The sequence below is a fragment of the Calliphora vicina genome, chromosome 4, assembly GCF_958450345.1.
Source record: "Calliphora vicina chromosome 4, idCalVici1.1, whole genome shotgun sequence".
In the NCBI taxonomy this organism is placed as follows: Eukaryota; Metazoa; Arthropoda; class Insecta; order Diptera; family Calliphoridae; genus Calliphora; species Calliphora vicina.
The window spans coordinates 116,424,338-116,438,975 of NC_088783.1; the positions used below are offsets into that span (position 1 = coordinate 116,424,338).

The 14,638-nt window shown below is 19.1% G+C and overlaps 1 protein-coding gene across 7 annotated transcripts in view; it reads right to left on the minus strand.

Moving 5' to 3' along the window:
• Window positions 1–169: 169 nt before the first annotated feature.
• shi (dynamin-1 shibire) overlaps window positions 170–14,638 on the minus strand; it is a 61,148-nt gene continuing 46,679 nt past the window's right edge. For 4 of the 7 annotated variants that reach the window (XM_065510326.1, XM_065510325.1, XM_065510323.1 and 1 more), the window contains 2 exons: window positions 12,386–12,532; window positions 170–738 (listed from right to left, as the gene is read on the minus strand). In XM_065510326.1, the coding sequence (XP_065366398.1) occupies window positions 657–738; window positions 12,386–12,532 (229 nt within the window). In that variant the 3' untranslated portion in view covers window positions 170–656. Of the gene's footprint in view, window positions 739–11,949; window positions 12,083–12,381; window positions 12,533–14,638 lie in introns of those variants that run through there. The other 3 variants (XM_065510327.1, XM_065510329.1, XM_065510330.1) reach the window with 3 other exon arrangements.

The window sequence follows — 14,638 nt, forward strand, 5'->3', positions numbered from 1 at the left end:
GTATTTTTAGCAGTTTTTTCTAACTTAAAAGAAATTTAACTTATTTTTTTGTAAGGAAAAAGAAGCTGGACAATATTTTAATTAAATCTTGCAATATAAAGACTAAAATTTTGTTTCTTAATTGAATTTCTAGACAGAAAATAAAGGATTTGTTAAAAAATTTTCAAAATTTCCTTTTTTATACTTGATTTGTACGGCAATTTCTTTTTTATTTCGTTATTTTTTAAATATAAAATAATATTTATTTAACATTTATAGCGTGTTGTTTGTGTGTGTATAGTAAATGATGTAAATGTTTACAAAGGACCTTAGCAGTTACTAGATTTCTTTAATTATTTATAATTTAAATATAGAGTAATATTAATATTAAATATTTCTTTTTTTTTAAAAAACTTCATTCAGTATTATTACAATTTTTATTATACTTTTTTTTGTTAAATTATTTTGCATTACAAAGCGTATTATTTTTATAAAAAAAAAACAGGAGCGGAGGTTTACTCTTATATATTTTTGTAAATTATTTTCAATATGTACTATTTATATATAAAAATATAATAATAATAAAAATAAAATATATTAAACTTAAACAAATTAATTTGTTAACTAACCATTGATGATGGCTTGTGCGTAAGGTTATTCAACTAAATTTAAGAAATTTAGAAGGGACGTCCATTCGTTGTATTACCGTAATAGTTGGGTCGTTCGGGTAGTTTTGGTGGTGCATTAGGCACAGGGCGACTAGTTTTGTTTCAATTAAAGGAAGAGATAGAATAAAATTTAAAGAAATTATTAAAAAAAATTGGAGAAAAGAATTGCTATAGAGTTAATAAAAAAAAAACATTTTTAAATCAAAAACATGTAAAAAATTAAAAACCCACTCACCATTTTTATTATTTGTATAAGAGGCTAAAAAAGCATTTGAAATTAGTGCTTAGGGGGGAAAAACCTTTTACCATTTAAGCTTAAAGTTATTTGAAAGGCTAATGAAGATGATTTAAAGCTTTTGGCAAGCAAATTAAAAAGATTTTATACAAAATGAAATGATAAGGAATGAAATAAATGATGAGGTTTAGGAAATGTAAAAGCTATATTTGAAATATTTATAAAAACCTGAAACATTTTGTTACAACACAAGAAAAAATATAAATTTTCTCTTTAAAAAGTAGTTCTTAGCCTATTTAGACTATTTTACCAAACAAAAATTTAAAATTTCCAAAAAAAATGTTTGGAAAATTTTCGAACTATCCTCGTAATTTCTTTAAAACCTACAAAATTTATGAAATTTAAATGAAAATCACAAGATTTGGTTATTTTTAAGAATACTTGAATTTTAAAATTAAATTTTTTTTAGAAAAAGATTAAAAACGACCCTCGTATTTTCTTAAAAACCAAAAAATTTGAGAAATTTTAATAATTATTACAACAATTTGTTATTTATTAAAAGATTTCCTCATTTCCAAAATATTTGTTTTGGAAAAATGTAAAAACCACCCTCGTATTTTCTTAAAATCCTTGAAAATTTAAGACATTTTTAGAATAATCACAACAATTTGTTGTTTATTAAAAGATATCTTCATTTACAAAAAATTTTTTTTGGAATAATTCAAAAACTACCCTCGTATTTTCTTAAATACTTTGAAAATTTAAGAAATTTTGATAATTATCATAACAATTCTTAATTTTTTAAAAAAAATTTGAAATTAGAAACAAAATATTTCTTTAAAATTGCAAAACGGCCCTCGTATTTTATGAAAAATATTAAAAATTTAAGAAATTTTAATAATTATCATAATAATTCTTAATTTTTTAAAAGAATTTTGAAGTTAGAAACAAAATATTTTTGGAACTTTTTAAAAACGACCCTCGTATTTTCTTAAAAATCAAAAAATTTCAGAAATTTTAATAATTATCACAAGTACTAGTTATTATTCAAAAGATTTCATAATTTTCAAAATATTTTTTTTTGGAAAATTTGAAAAACCGCCCTCGTATTTTCTTAAAAACCTTGAAAATTTAATCGATTAATTTTCTAAGATTTTTCAATTATTCAAATAATTTTAGAAATAAAGGATTTTTATGAAAAAACATATTAAAATAATCAATTAATCGCTTTAAATTAACCGAATAATATTCATCAATTTGCCGATTAATCGAATAATAATTATATGAAAATTTAAAAAGATGTAAAATTTGTTTGCATTCTTGATTAAAGGCGATACTTAAGAATAAAATTATACGAATAATCGATTAATTTCTTAAATTTAAGCGATTAATTTTCAATGATATTTTTCAATTATTCGAATAATTTGAAAAATAAAAGATTTAAGAAAATTATACGATAAACTTCTTAAAATTAAACGAATAATTTTAATCGAATAATTTAAAAAATATTAAAATTTGTTTTATCTTATCCGAATCGCTCTATAATTTATACAATATTCGAGTAATTTAATAAAATTTTTCGAATAATCGATTAATCGCTTAAATTTAATCGATTAATTTTCAATTATTCGAATAATTTGAAAAATAAAATATTTATGAAGAATATTCGAATAAACTCCTTAAATTTAATAGAATAATTTTAATCGATTACTTGATTAATCGAATAATTTTAATCGATTACTTGATTATTCGAATAATTTAAAAAAATATTTTAGTTATTTAAGAAAAATGTATACAAATAATGGTCCTAAAATTTATACAATATTCGAATAATTTTAATCGATTAATTTTTGATTATTCGAATAATTAAAAAATGTGTAATTTATTCAAAAATTTACATAAAAATATTTGATTAATTATATCAAATTAATCGATTAATTTAACCGATTTGTTTATTATTCGAATCATTTTCAAATCCCATTAAATATGGGATTAAAAAGAATTTTATTCGTTAAATCGATTAATCGCTTCAAATTAATCGAATAATTTCAAACGATTAATTTATTATTTGAATGATTACGAAAATAATAATAAGTTTTTTTATCTGTTGATTAAAAGGGAATTTTTATTGAAATAAATATTCGAATAATCGTTTCAAATTAATCGAATAATTTTTAGCAGTTATAGGTGCCACAGCAATAAAAAGACAGATTTAAAAAATTATATTAGAAAAATCGATTAATCGCTTTAAATTAATCAAATAATTTTAATCGATTAATTATTCGAATAATTGAAAAAAAAAAAAATTTTTTCTATCTCGTTGATAAAATTAGATTTTTAAGAAAAATATTCTTAAAATTAATCGAATAATTTTAATCGATTAATTAATTATTCGAATAATTAAAAAAAAAATTATGTAAATTTTGAAAAAAATATCCTAAAAACAATTTATTAATTGCGTCTTATGTCACTTATGGTGAAGGATATAAAATCCTTAAGTAATGGTGATAATATTAACAAAATTTACATGGTCCTACGAATCTTTAAAACTTTTAAAAATGTTTTATTAAGACGAAAATAAATTTTGCTAATTTTTATAATTCTATAAAATGCCTTACGAAAACTGAGATCATACAAATCCTAAGAAATGATTGAAATATGAACAAAATTTACATGGTCCTACGAACCTTTAGAATTCTAAAAAAAAATATTTAAAATTAAAAAAAAACTTTGCTTATTTTTATAATTCTATAAAATGTCTTATGATAAACGATGAGATATGATAAAAATCTTAACAAATTTTCGAAATATAAACAAAATTTACATGGTCCTACGAACCTTGGAAATTTGAATAAATTTCTGTATCAATGAAATCAAAATGTAAAACAATAGGCATTACATTGGAAAGTGAAGGATTAAGGAAAATTGTTTTTTAAAATCTTCTTAAAATTAAACGAATAATATTAATCGATTAATTAATTATTCGAATAATTTAAAAAAAAATTTAAATTTGTTTTATCTCGTTGATAAAATTAGATCTTTAAGAAAAATATCCTTAAAATTTAACGAATAATTTTACAAAAAAAAAAATTTCAAAAATTTTAAAATGTTTAAAATATGAAAATGATAAAAATTTGAAAATAATTTTATAAAAATATTTTAACATAAATTTCAATCCATTTTCCCAAATTTTGAAATAAAAAATTTTAAATTTGAAAATAAAAATTCAAAAAATTTTTTAAAAGTTTTAAATTAGAAAATATATTTTAATAAATTTGAAATTAAAAAAAAATAATTTTCAAAAAATTTCAAAATAATTAAAATATGAAAATGATAAAATTTCAATAAATTTTCCCAAATTTTTAAATAAAAAATTTTAAATTTGAAAATAAATTTTCAAAAATGTTTAAATAAAAATTAAAAAAATTTTTTAAAAATTTAAAATTAGAAAATATGTTTTTATTTTGAAAAAAAAAATATTTTAATAAATTTGAAATTAAAAAAAAAATAATTTTCAAAATAATTAAAATATTAAAATGATAAAATTTCAATAAATTTTCCCAAATTTTTAAATAAAAAATTTGAAAATAAATTTTCAAAAATGTTCAAATAAAAATTCAAAAAATTTTTTAAAAATTTAAAATTAGAAAATATATTTTTATTTTGAAAAAAAAAAAATATTTTAATAAATTTGAAATTAAAAAAAAATAATTTTCAAAAAATTTCAAAATATGAAAATGATAAAATTTCAATAAATTTTCCCAAATTTTTAAATAAAAAATTTTCAATTTGAAAATAAATTTTCAAAAATGTTTAAATAAAAATTCAAAAAATTTTTTAAAAATTTAAAATTAGAAAATATATTTCTATTTTGAAAAAAAAAATATTTTAATAAATTTGAAATTAAAAAAAAATAATTTTCAAAAAATTTCAAAATAATTAAAATATGAAAATAATAAAAAATAATTTAAATAAATTTAAAAAAAAAATCCATAAAAATATTTGATTAATTGCAACAAATTAATCGATTAATTAAAATCTATTCGTCTTATGCCACTTATGGTGAAGATGGAGAAAACCTTAAGAATTGGTGGAAATATTAACAAAATTTATATGGTCCTACGAACTATTCAAACTTTAAAAAAATGTTTTATTTAAAACGAAAAAGAAACTTTTCTTATTTTTATGATTATGAAAACTGTGATATAATATAAAATTCTTAATAAATTATTGTGATATAAATAAAATTTTACATGGTCCTACGAACCTTGGAAATTTGAATAAATAAATATTTACAATTTCTGTATCAATGAAATCAAAGTGTACAACAATAGGCATTATAATGGGAAAGGAAGGATTAAGGAAAATTGCTTTTAAGAAAGTTGGGAAGTTTGGAAAATTGGTCCTACGAACATTTAAAACAACTTTGTTATAAGGAAAATTAAGCTTTTGGTAAGGGGGTTTTTTGGAATTTTCCTATTAGTTTTTTTTTTAATAAAATATGCTGCAGTTTTTTATTTAACATTAGTAAGTTTTTATTTGTTTATTTAATTTTATATATATATTGTATATATATTTCAATTTTTTTTTGTGGTTTTGTTTTCATTGTTGTTATTTATTCATATAATGCAATCATATGTATAGTATTTTTTTTATTATTAATATTTATTTATATATATATGTATATAGTATATAATATAGTGAAATATTTGGTGGAAAGATATAGATTACATGGACCCTACCATGCTATTATTATTATTATTATGTTTCAATATAATTTCTCGCCAGAAATATTTATAAATAACTATTTATTTGCTATTGCTTGAGTTCTTTCATAAAATCTTTAAAGATTTTTTTTCGCGTTGCTTTGCCTTATTTTTGTTTGTTTCAAAGTTCAGTTCAAACTTTTGGGGATTTGAGTTTGTTAAATACTATATAACATCATATAATTAGAATATTTATGTTAAGGTATAGATGCAAATATAATTCTTCGTTTCTTAATCATTTCCTTTTTAATTATTTATTTATATATTCTTCTATATAAACTCATGACTTTTATTTTTTTTTTAACTAGGTTAGTAATTAACTTTTGTATTTGTTTATTTTTATTATAATTATATTCTTTAATTAATTATTTATATATTTCTACCAATTTCTATATCAAGCTTTTTATTCATCTTTCATTATATGTCTGCCATTTTTATGTCTTGACATATATATTAGCTTTTCTTTGTTTTGAGATTTTAGACTGTTTTTGGGTTTTAAGGAATGTTGGTTTTTTTGTGAGTTTCTTTTTTTTATATAAATTCAGGCATAATTTTACATTAATGTTTTATGTTTTTTTTCATATTTTTTCTTTAAATAAATAAATAATTACAACAACAGCAAATAACACTTGGTTTTCTTTAAAGATATTTTTATATGTTTTCAGGGTATAAAGGGCAAATGCTTTAAGTTTTCTTTCAATAAAGTACAGAAAATAAATAAAATGGTCCTTCGAACATTAAATTTAAAAAAAATTAAAGAAAATCAAAACTTTAAAAAAAATTTTCTCAAATAACTCAAAATCAAGAAAACTAATCCAGATCACCAAACATTTAACAGAAAATTAGCTTGAAAACTATTCAAAACTCTTCAAATAAAATGGTCCTTCGAACCTTAGATTTAAAAAATCAAAAAATTTTTTGTTTGCTTTAAATTAGCCTGGTGATCTTTTAAAAATAGCTCGATTTGAATCTTGTTCTAGACTTTACTCCTGCTTCAAAGGATTAAGAAATTCAATCCTTATTTTCGTAACCTAATTCGAATTCAATACAAACTGAAAAACAATAGATTCAAAAGTCAAGGAAAAAAGGCAAACATAAGAAGTTCCAAATAATTATAAATTTGGAATTTTGTAGAAGAAAAAAATTCAAATAAATTTTTAAAAATATTTTAATATAAATTTAAATTAATTTTCACAAATTTTGAAATAAAAAATTTTAAATTTGAAAATAAATTTTTAAAAATTTAAATTTTAATTTGAAAAAAAATATTTTACTAAATTTGAAATTACAAAAAAAAAAAAATTTCAAAAATATTTAAATTTAAAATATGAAAATGATAAAAATTTGAAAAAAAAACTAACTGGAAAAAAGGCAAACAATAAGAAGTTCCAAATAATTATAACCTTGGAATTTTCAAACATAAATTTGAAAAAATGTTTAAGAAAAAAAATTAAAATAAATTTTTAAAAATATTTTAATATAAATTTTCCCAAATTTTGAAATAAAAAATTTTAAATTTGAAAATAAATTTCTAAAAATTTAAATTTTAATTTGAAAAAAATTTTACTAATTTTGAAATTACAAAAAAAAAAAAATTTCAAAAATTTTTAAATTTAAAATATGAAAATGATAAAAATTTGAAAAAAAAAAAACTAACTGAAAAAAAGGCAAACAATAAGAAGTTCCAAATAATTATAAATTTGGAATTTTCAAACATAAATTTTAAAAAATGTTTAAGAAAAAAATTAAAATAAATTTTTAAAAATATTTTAATATAAATTCAAATCAATTTTCCAAAATTTTGAAATAAAAAATTTTAAATTTGAAAATAAATTTTTAATTTGAAAAAAAATTGTTTAAAATATGAAAATGATAAAAATTTGAAAATAAATTTATAAAAATATTTTAATATAAATTTCAATCAATTTTCCCAAATTTTGAAATAAAAAATTTAAAAATAAATTTTCAAAAATGTTTAAATAAAAATTCAAAAAATTTTTAAAAAATTTAAAATTAGAAAATATATTTTTATTTTGAAAAAAAAAATATTTTAATTAATTTGAAATTAAAAAAAAATAATTTTCAAAATAATTAAAATATGAAAATGATAAAATTTCAATCTATTTTCCCAAATTTTGAAATAAAAAATTTTAAATTTGAAAATAAATTTTCAAAAATGTTTAAATAAAAATTCAAAAAAATTTCAAATTAGAAAATATATTTTTATTTTGAAAAAAAAAAATATTTTAATAAATTTGAAATTAAAAAAAAATTAATTTTCAAAAAAAATTAAAATATGAAAATATAAAAATTTAGAAAAAAATTAGAAATTAAATTTTAAAAAATTTGAAAATAAAAAAGCAATAAAATTTTCAAAATTTAAAAAAAAATAAGATTTGAAAATAAATAAAAAAAACTTGAAAACAACTTTTCGAATAAATATAACTTAAAAACAAAATATAATCTTGAAAATAAATTTTAAAGAATTTTTTGAAAATTTGATCTTCAAATAAATTATACAAAATTTTAAAAATTAGCAATTCAATTATTTTAAATAAAAATTTAAAAATCATTTTTCAAAAAATATAAATTTTTAAAATTTATTTTCAAAAAAAAAATAAATTTTGAAAATCTTTTTTTATAAATTTGAAAATAAGTTTTCAGAAATTTGGAAAAAAAATTAAACTTTTTCAATATTTAAAAATAAATTTTTAAAGATTTTCAAAATTTAAAAATAAACTTTTATACTTTTCCAATATTTAAAAATAAATTTTTTAACATTTTCAATAATTAAAAATAAATTATCAAAAATTTAGAAAAATAAATTTTCAAAAAAAATTAAATTTAAAAAAAAAGTTTTCAAAACTATTGCAATATTGATATGAATTTTCAAATAAATTCAAAAATTAAAACTTAAATAAGAATTTTCCAATAAAAATTAAAATAAAATTTTCAAAAATAAAAAAAAAAATTCAAAATTGAAAATTAATTTTTTATAAAAATTTAAAATTTTGAATAATGAATTTTCAAATAAAAAAAAATAATAAAAAAGAATATGAAAAAAAAATTCTGAAAAACTTAAATTTTCAAAAAAAAAAACTCCTAGAAAACTATAAATTTTCAAATATTTTTTTTTTATAAATTTCTTTTTATTTGAAAATTTATTTTCAAAAAAATATAAATTTTGAAAATCTTTTTTTAATAAATTTAAATTTTAATAAAAATAATTTTTCAGAAATTTGGAAATAAATATTTAAAAATATTTAAATTTTCAAAAATAAAAAAAAAAATAAAAATTTGAAAATTATTTTTTTATAAAAATTTAAAATTTTGCAATAAAAAATTTTAAAAGAAATAAATTTTCAAATAAAAAAAAACTAATAAAAAATTTTCAAAAATTTAAAATAAATTTTCAAAAAAAAATTAAATTTAAAAAAAAAGTTTTCAAAAAATATTGGAATATTGATATGAATTTTCAAATATAATTTTAAAATAAATCAAAAATTAATTAAATTTTCAAAAATAAAAATTTGAAAATTAATTTATTATAAAAATTTAAAATTTTGAAATAAAAAATTTTAAAAGACATGAATTTTCAAAAAAAAAACTAATAAAAAAATTTGAAAAACTTAAATTTTCCAAAAAAAAAACTCCTAGAAAACTATAAATTTTCAAATATTTTTTTTTTATAAATTTTTTTTATTTTTATAATTCTCTATAATTTTATATGCAATTTTATTATATTTTATATAGAAATACTGTTTTTTGTATGTTTATTTTAAATTTATTTTGAAATGTTTAAACAACAATTAACTTTAATATGTTTTACGAGTATTTAAAATATGAAGTTATTTTTAGAGATTTTTCTTCTTTTTTTTTTTTTGGTTTTAATGATAGTGTAAGAGCAATAATTCGTTTTTAAATATTACTTAAGAGATTCTGCTTTTTAAAAAACTACACAAAAACACATTAGCAACAATGAAAATTTATTTAATTTTTTTTATTTTTATAATTAAACTCTTTTAAGTTCTTTGTATTTGACTTTTTTTTTTTTTTGTTTATAAGAATAATAAATTGTATAATTTTTTTTTTATTAATTTTCTTTTTAATATAATTTAAATTTCCCTAAAATTTGTTTGGTTTTATTTCGGTTAAATTTGTAAGTAATTTAAGAGTTATTTATTTTATTGGTTCAAAATATGTATGTTTGAATATTTAGAGATCATTGGTTTTTTTTGGCTTTTTTAGAGGTTAGAAAAAAAGAGATATAAAAATGGTTGTATACAAAATGAGTTAAAGAGCGAGAGATAGAGAGTAAAGAGAGAAGTTAAATAAATCAGTAGAGATATTTTAAATGAAAAAATGGTCCTTCGAACCTTTAAGAGGAATTTTAAAATAGGTTTTCAAATGGTGCATCGAACCTTTGATAGAACACATTGAACTGTTCTTTTGAATACCTAAATTCATTAACGGTTTTGGGATGAAGTTTCAGAGACCATGAAATGGTCCTACGAACCTGTGTTTTGAACTGAAATATGAGATTTGTTTTCATAAAAGTCCTTTGGACTTCTGGCATTTGAAATGTTAAAACATTTAAACATTTTTGAACTGATTTATAGCAGTTTTTGCTTGTGGATCTAAAGATCATAAAATGGTCCTTCGAACCTGAGTTCCACACTCTTAAATATGACATTTGTTTGTACAAAGGTCCTTCGAACTTCTAGTTTTTCAATTTTTAAAGTATTTAAACGGTTTTTGAGTATCAATCTAAAGTTATAGAAATGGTCCTTCGAACCTGCGGTTCAAACTCATAAATATAACATTTGTTTGTATACAGATCCTTCAAACTTCCTGCTTTCGAAATGTTGAAACAGTTTTGAAGGCATTTTAAGCTGTTTATGGGAGTCGATCCAAAGACAAAGAAATGGTCCTTCGAACCTGTGTCTCAAACTCTTAAATATGACATTTCTTTGTATAGAGTTTCTTCGAACTTCTAGCTTTTGCAATTTTTAAAGCATTTATACACCTTTGATGTCATTTTAATCTGTTTTGCAATAAGACAAAGAAATGGTCCTTCGAACCTGCGATTCAAACTCTTAAATATGACATTCGCTTGTATAGAGTTGCTCCAAACTTCTAGCTTTAGCAATTTTTAAACAGTTTTGAAGCTTTTTTAATCTGTTTTTGAATGTCAATCAAAAGTTAAAGAAATGGTCCTTCGAACCTGCGACTCAAACTCTTAAATATGAATTTTTTTTGTTTACAGGTCCTTCTAGCTTCCTGCTTTTGGAATTTTTAAAGCATTTAAAAAGATTTGAAGCCGTTTTAAGTGTCAATCTAAAGTTTAAAAAATGGTCCTTCGAACCCGCGACTCAAACTCCTAAATATGAAATTTGTTTGTATAGAGTTGCTCCAAACTTCTAGCTTTAACAATTTTTAAAGCATTTTAACAGTTTTGAAAGCCTTTTTAAGAGACAAAGAAATGGTCCTTCGAACCTGCGACTCAAACAGATCCTTCGAACTTTTCGCTTTTGCAATTTTTAAAACATTTAAACAGTTTTGAAGGCATTTTAAGCTGTTTTTGCGAGTCAATCAAAAGTTAAAGAAATGGTCCTTCGAACCTGCGACTCAAACTCCTAAATATGACATTTGTTTGTATTGAGTTCCTGCAAACATCTAGCTTTAGCAATTTTTAAACAGTTTTGAAGCTTTTTTAATCTGTTTTTGCGAATCAATCTAGAGTTAAAGAAATGGTCCTTCGAACCCGCAACTCAAACTCCTAAATATGTCATTTGTTTGTATAAAGTTCCTCTAAATTTCTAGCTTTTGCAATTTTGAAAACATTTAAAAAGTTTTGAAGGCATTTTAAGCTATTTTTGGAAGTCTATTTGAAGACATCTTTGTCTTCAAATGGTCCTTCGAACCTGAAACTCAAACTCTATAATATGGCTTCTGAATTATTAAAACATTTGAACAATTTTGAAGTTATTTTAAGCTGTTTTGGGGGGTCCATCTAAAGTTAAAGAAATGGTCCTTCGAACCTGTGATTTAAGATCTTAAAAATGGCCTCTATTTGTATAAAAGATTTGTAGGAATTTTAAATATTGATTTTCCCCTTCAATTGAATGGTCCTATGAGCTTCTAGCTTTTGTTATAAAAATTTCTTAAAATGGTCCTACGAACCCAAATTCTCTTGGTTTTCATTTAACAATTCTCTTTAATCTCTCTTGAGTTTGGTATTTTAATAAGTTTTAAAATGTTGTTTTTTGGTTAATTTGGTTGGCAAATGTGTTTTCGTGTTTAAAATAATAATAAATTTACAAAATAATAAAATACTTAAAAAAAAAAAACAAAATTAAATAAATGTTTTGTGTGATTAAAATGCTTTTTTATGACATACAAAGGACATTTCATACTCAGACATTCATTTTTTACTAAAAAGAGAAAAAGAAGTTTTGGAAATTAAAAATAAAAAGAGAGAAAAAGAGTATTAACATAAAAAAGGCAAGACAAACAAATGAGTAATGTGATAGTTAATTGTTCGTTTTTATATTTAATATTAGTTACACACAAAAACAAAAAAGCTTATTTATTTATAATTTATAAATCTCTTAAATAGATATATTTTCTTTATAAACAGTATAATCAACTGTTAATAATTTGTGTCATTACAGTTTAAGAGATAGAGGGGGAAAGAGAGCTGTTAGCTAGAAAACAAAATTTTTGTTAATCTTTACTTGAAACGTTGGGCAAAAACATTTGATAATTCATTCATGGCGGCTTGGCCCACAGCCTGATTTACTTGACCACGCATACTTTCGGGTATATAACGATTGGCACCAGTCTGTTGTGTTATAGCACCACCCACGGCTCCGGTAACACGTCTGTGTTTTTTTTTTCAAATTTATTTGTTATAAAATAATTTCAAAAATTTTTTAAAACAAAACGCACACACACAGACAAAATTTGGAAAACAAAATTGTACATGGAAATAAAATTGAAATATTTATTTGACAATCATTTGTTATAAACATCATTTAAAGGTTAGCAAGTTAAGTTTTAAATATCGCAACGATTGAAACCCCTTTTTTTATGTTAAAAACAAAATTTAAATTCCAAATTAAATGGTAACATATTTAAAAAACAGATTAACACACAAAACATAAATTTAATACACAAAAAAATTAAAAAATAATTGAAATATTAAAAAAACGAATATAAAATAAAAAAAATTGTATCAAAAGCGTTTACACTACAGCTCTATTTTCTAAACTTTATAAGGCCAATAAACCTCAAATATTTAAGATTTAAAGCAAAATCTTAGAAATTCCGATTTTTACGTTAAAAAACCAAATAGCACACCCTCTATTTTCTAAAATTTTTACAAATTTTAAACACATTTAAATAAAGCAACCTAAATATAACTAAATTTTCTTAAAAAATTTCAAAATTTCTCAAAACCTAAGGGTGTGCTACTTAAAAAATATACAAAAATTAACACAAATTTAAAATCATTTAAAGTGATTTTAAAGATCTACTTAATCTACCTTTAAAAATAAATAAAAATTTAAGAAATTTGTTTTCTTAAAGTAAAATTTTGATTTTTTTTAATTAATCAAGTAGCACACCCTGTATTTTCTAAAATTTTTACAAATTTTAAACACATTTAAATAAAGCAACCTAAATATAACTAAATTTTCCTAAAAAATTTCAAAATTTCTCAAAACCTAAGGGTGTGCTACTTAAAAAATATACAAAAATTAACACAAATTTAAAATCATTTAAAGTGATTTTAAAGATCTTTTTAATCTACCTTTAAAAATAAATAAAAATTTAAGAAATTTGTTTTATTAAAGTAAAATTTTGAAATTTTTTTAATTAATCAAGTAGCACACCCTTTATTTTGGCAAATTTTTAAAAATTTAAAACACATTTAAATAAAGCCACCTAAATGTAATTAGTTTTTCATATAACATTTCAAAATTTCTCAAAACCTAAGGGTGTGCTACTTAAAAAAAAGCGAAAAATTTTAAAAAATCCCATTAATTGTTAAAAAACTAAATCAGATTTTGTTATTTATTATTCCTTTTTTAAAATAGAAACGTATTGTCCAGTATATTCTTAAAATTTTTAAATTTTTACAAAGTAGCACACCCTAGTTTTTGTGAATTTCCAATGATTTTAAATATTTGTCTTTGCTATACTAAAGGCTTTTTAAAAATAAAAAAGAATTTCTATAGAAAATTATGATTTTCTAAAAAAATCAGGATGTGCTACTTAAAAATTGTTCAAAAATCTTAAAAATCATAGAAAATGTTAAAACATGCGAACAAATTTTGTTATTTATTATTGCTTTTTTAAAATAGAAACTTTTGTTATAGATTTTTCTTAAAATTTTGGAATTTTAAAAAGTAGCACACCCTATTTGTTGTAAATATGCAAACATTTTAAATATTTTTCTTTGCAATATTAAAGGTTTTTTAAAAATAAAACAAAATTTTAATATAAAATTATGATTTCTTAAAAAAATCGGGGTGTGCTACCTAAAAATTGTTCAAAAATCTTAAAAAATCATAGAAAATGTTAAAATATGTGAACAAATTTTGTTATTTATTATTGCTTTTTTAAAATAGAAACTTTTGTTATAGTTTTGTCTTCAAATTTTTAAATTTTAAAAAGTAGCACACCCTTTTTTTTGCAAATTTACAAAAATTTGAAATATTTTTCATTGCAATATTAAAGGTTTTTTAAAAATAAAAAAGAATTTCTATAGAAAATTATAATTTTCTAAAAAATTCAGGGTGTGCTACTTAAAAATTGTTAAAAAATCTTAAAAAATCCAATAAAACTTCAAAAAATTAAATAAATTTTTGTTAGTTTTTATAACTTTTTTAAAATAGAATATTTTGGTATTATTTTTTTAAAAAAATTTTAAATTTTAAAAAGTAGCACACCCTATTTTTTGTGAATTTACAAAAATTTTAAATATT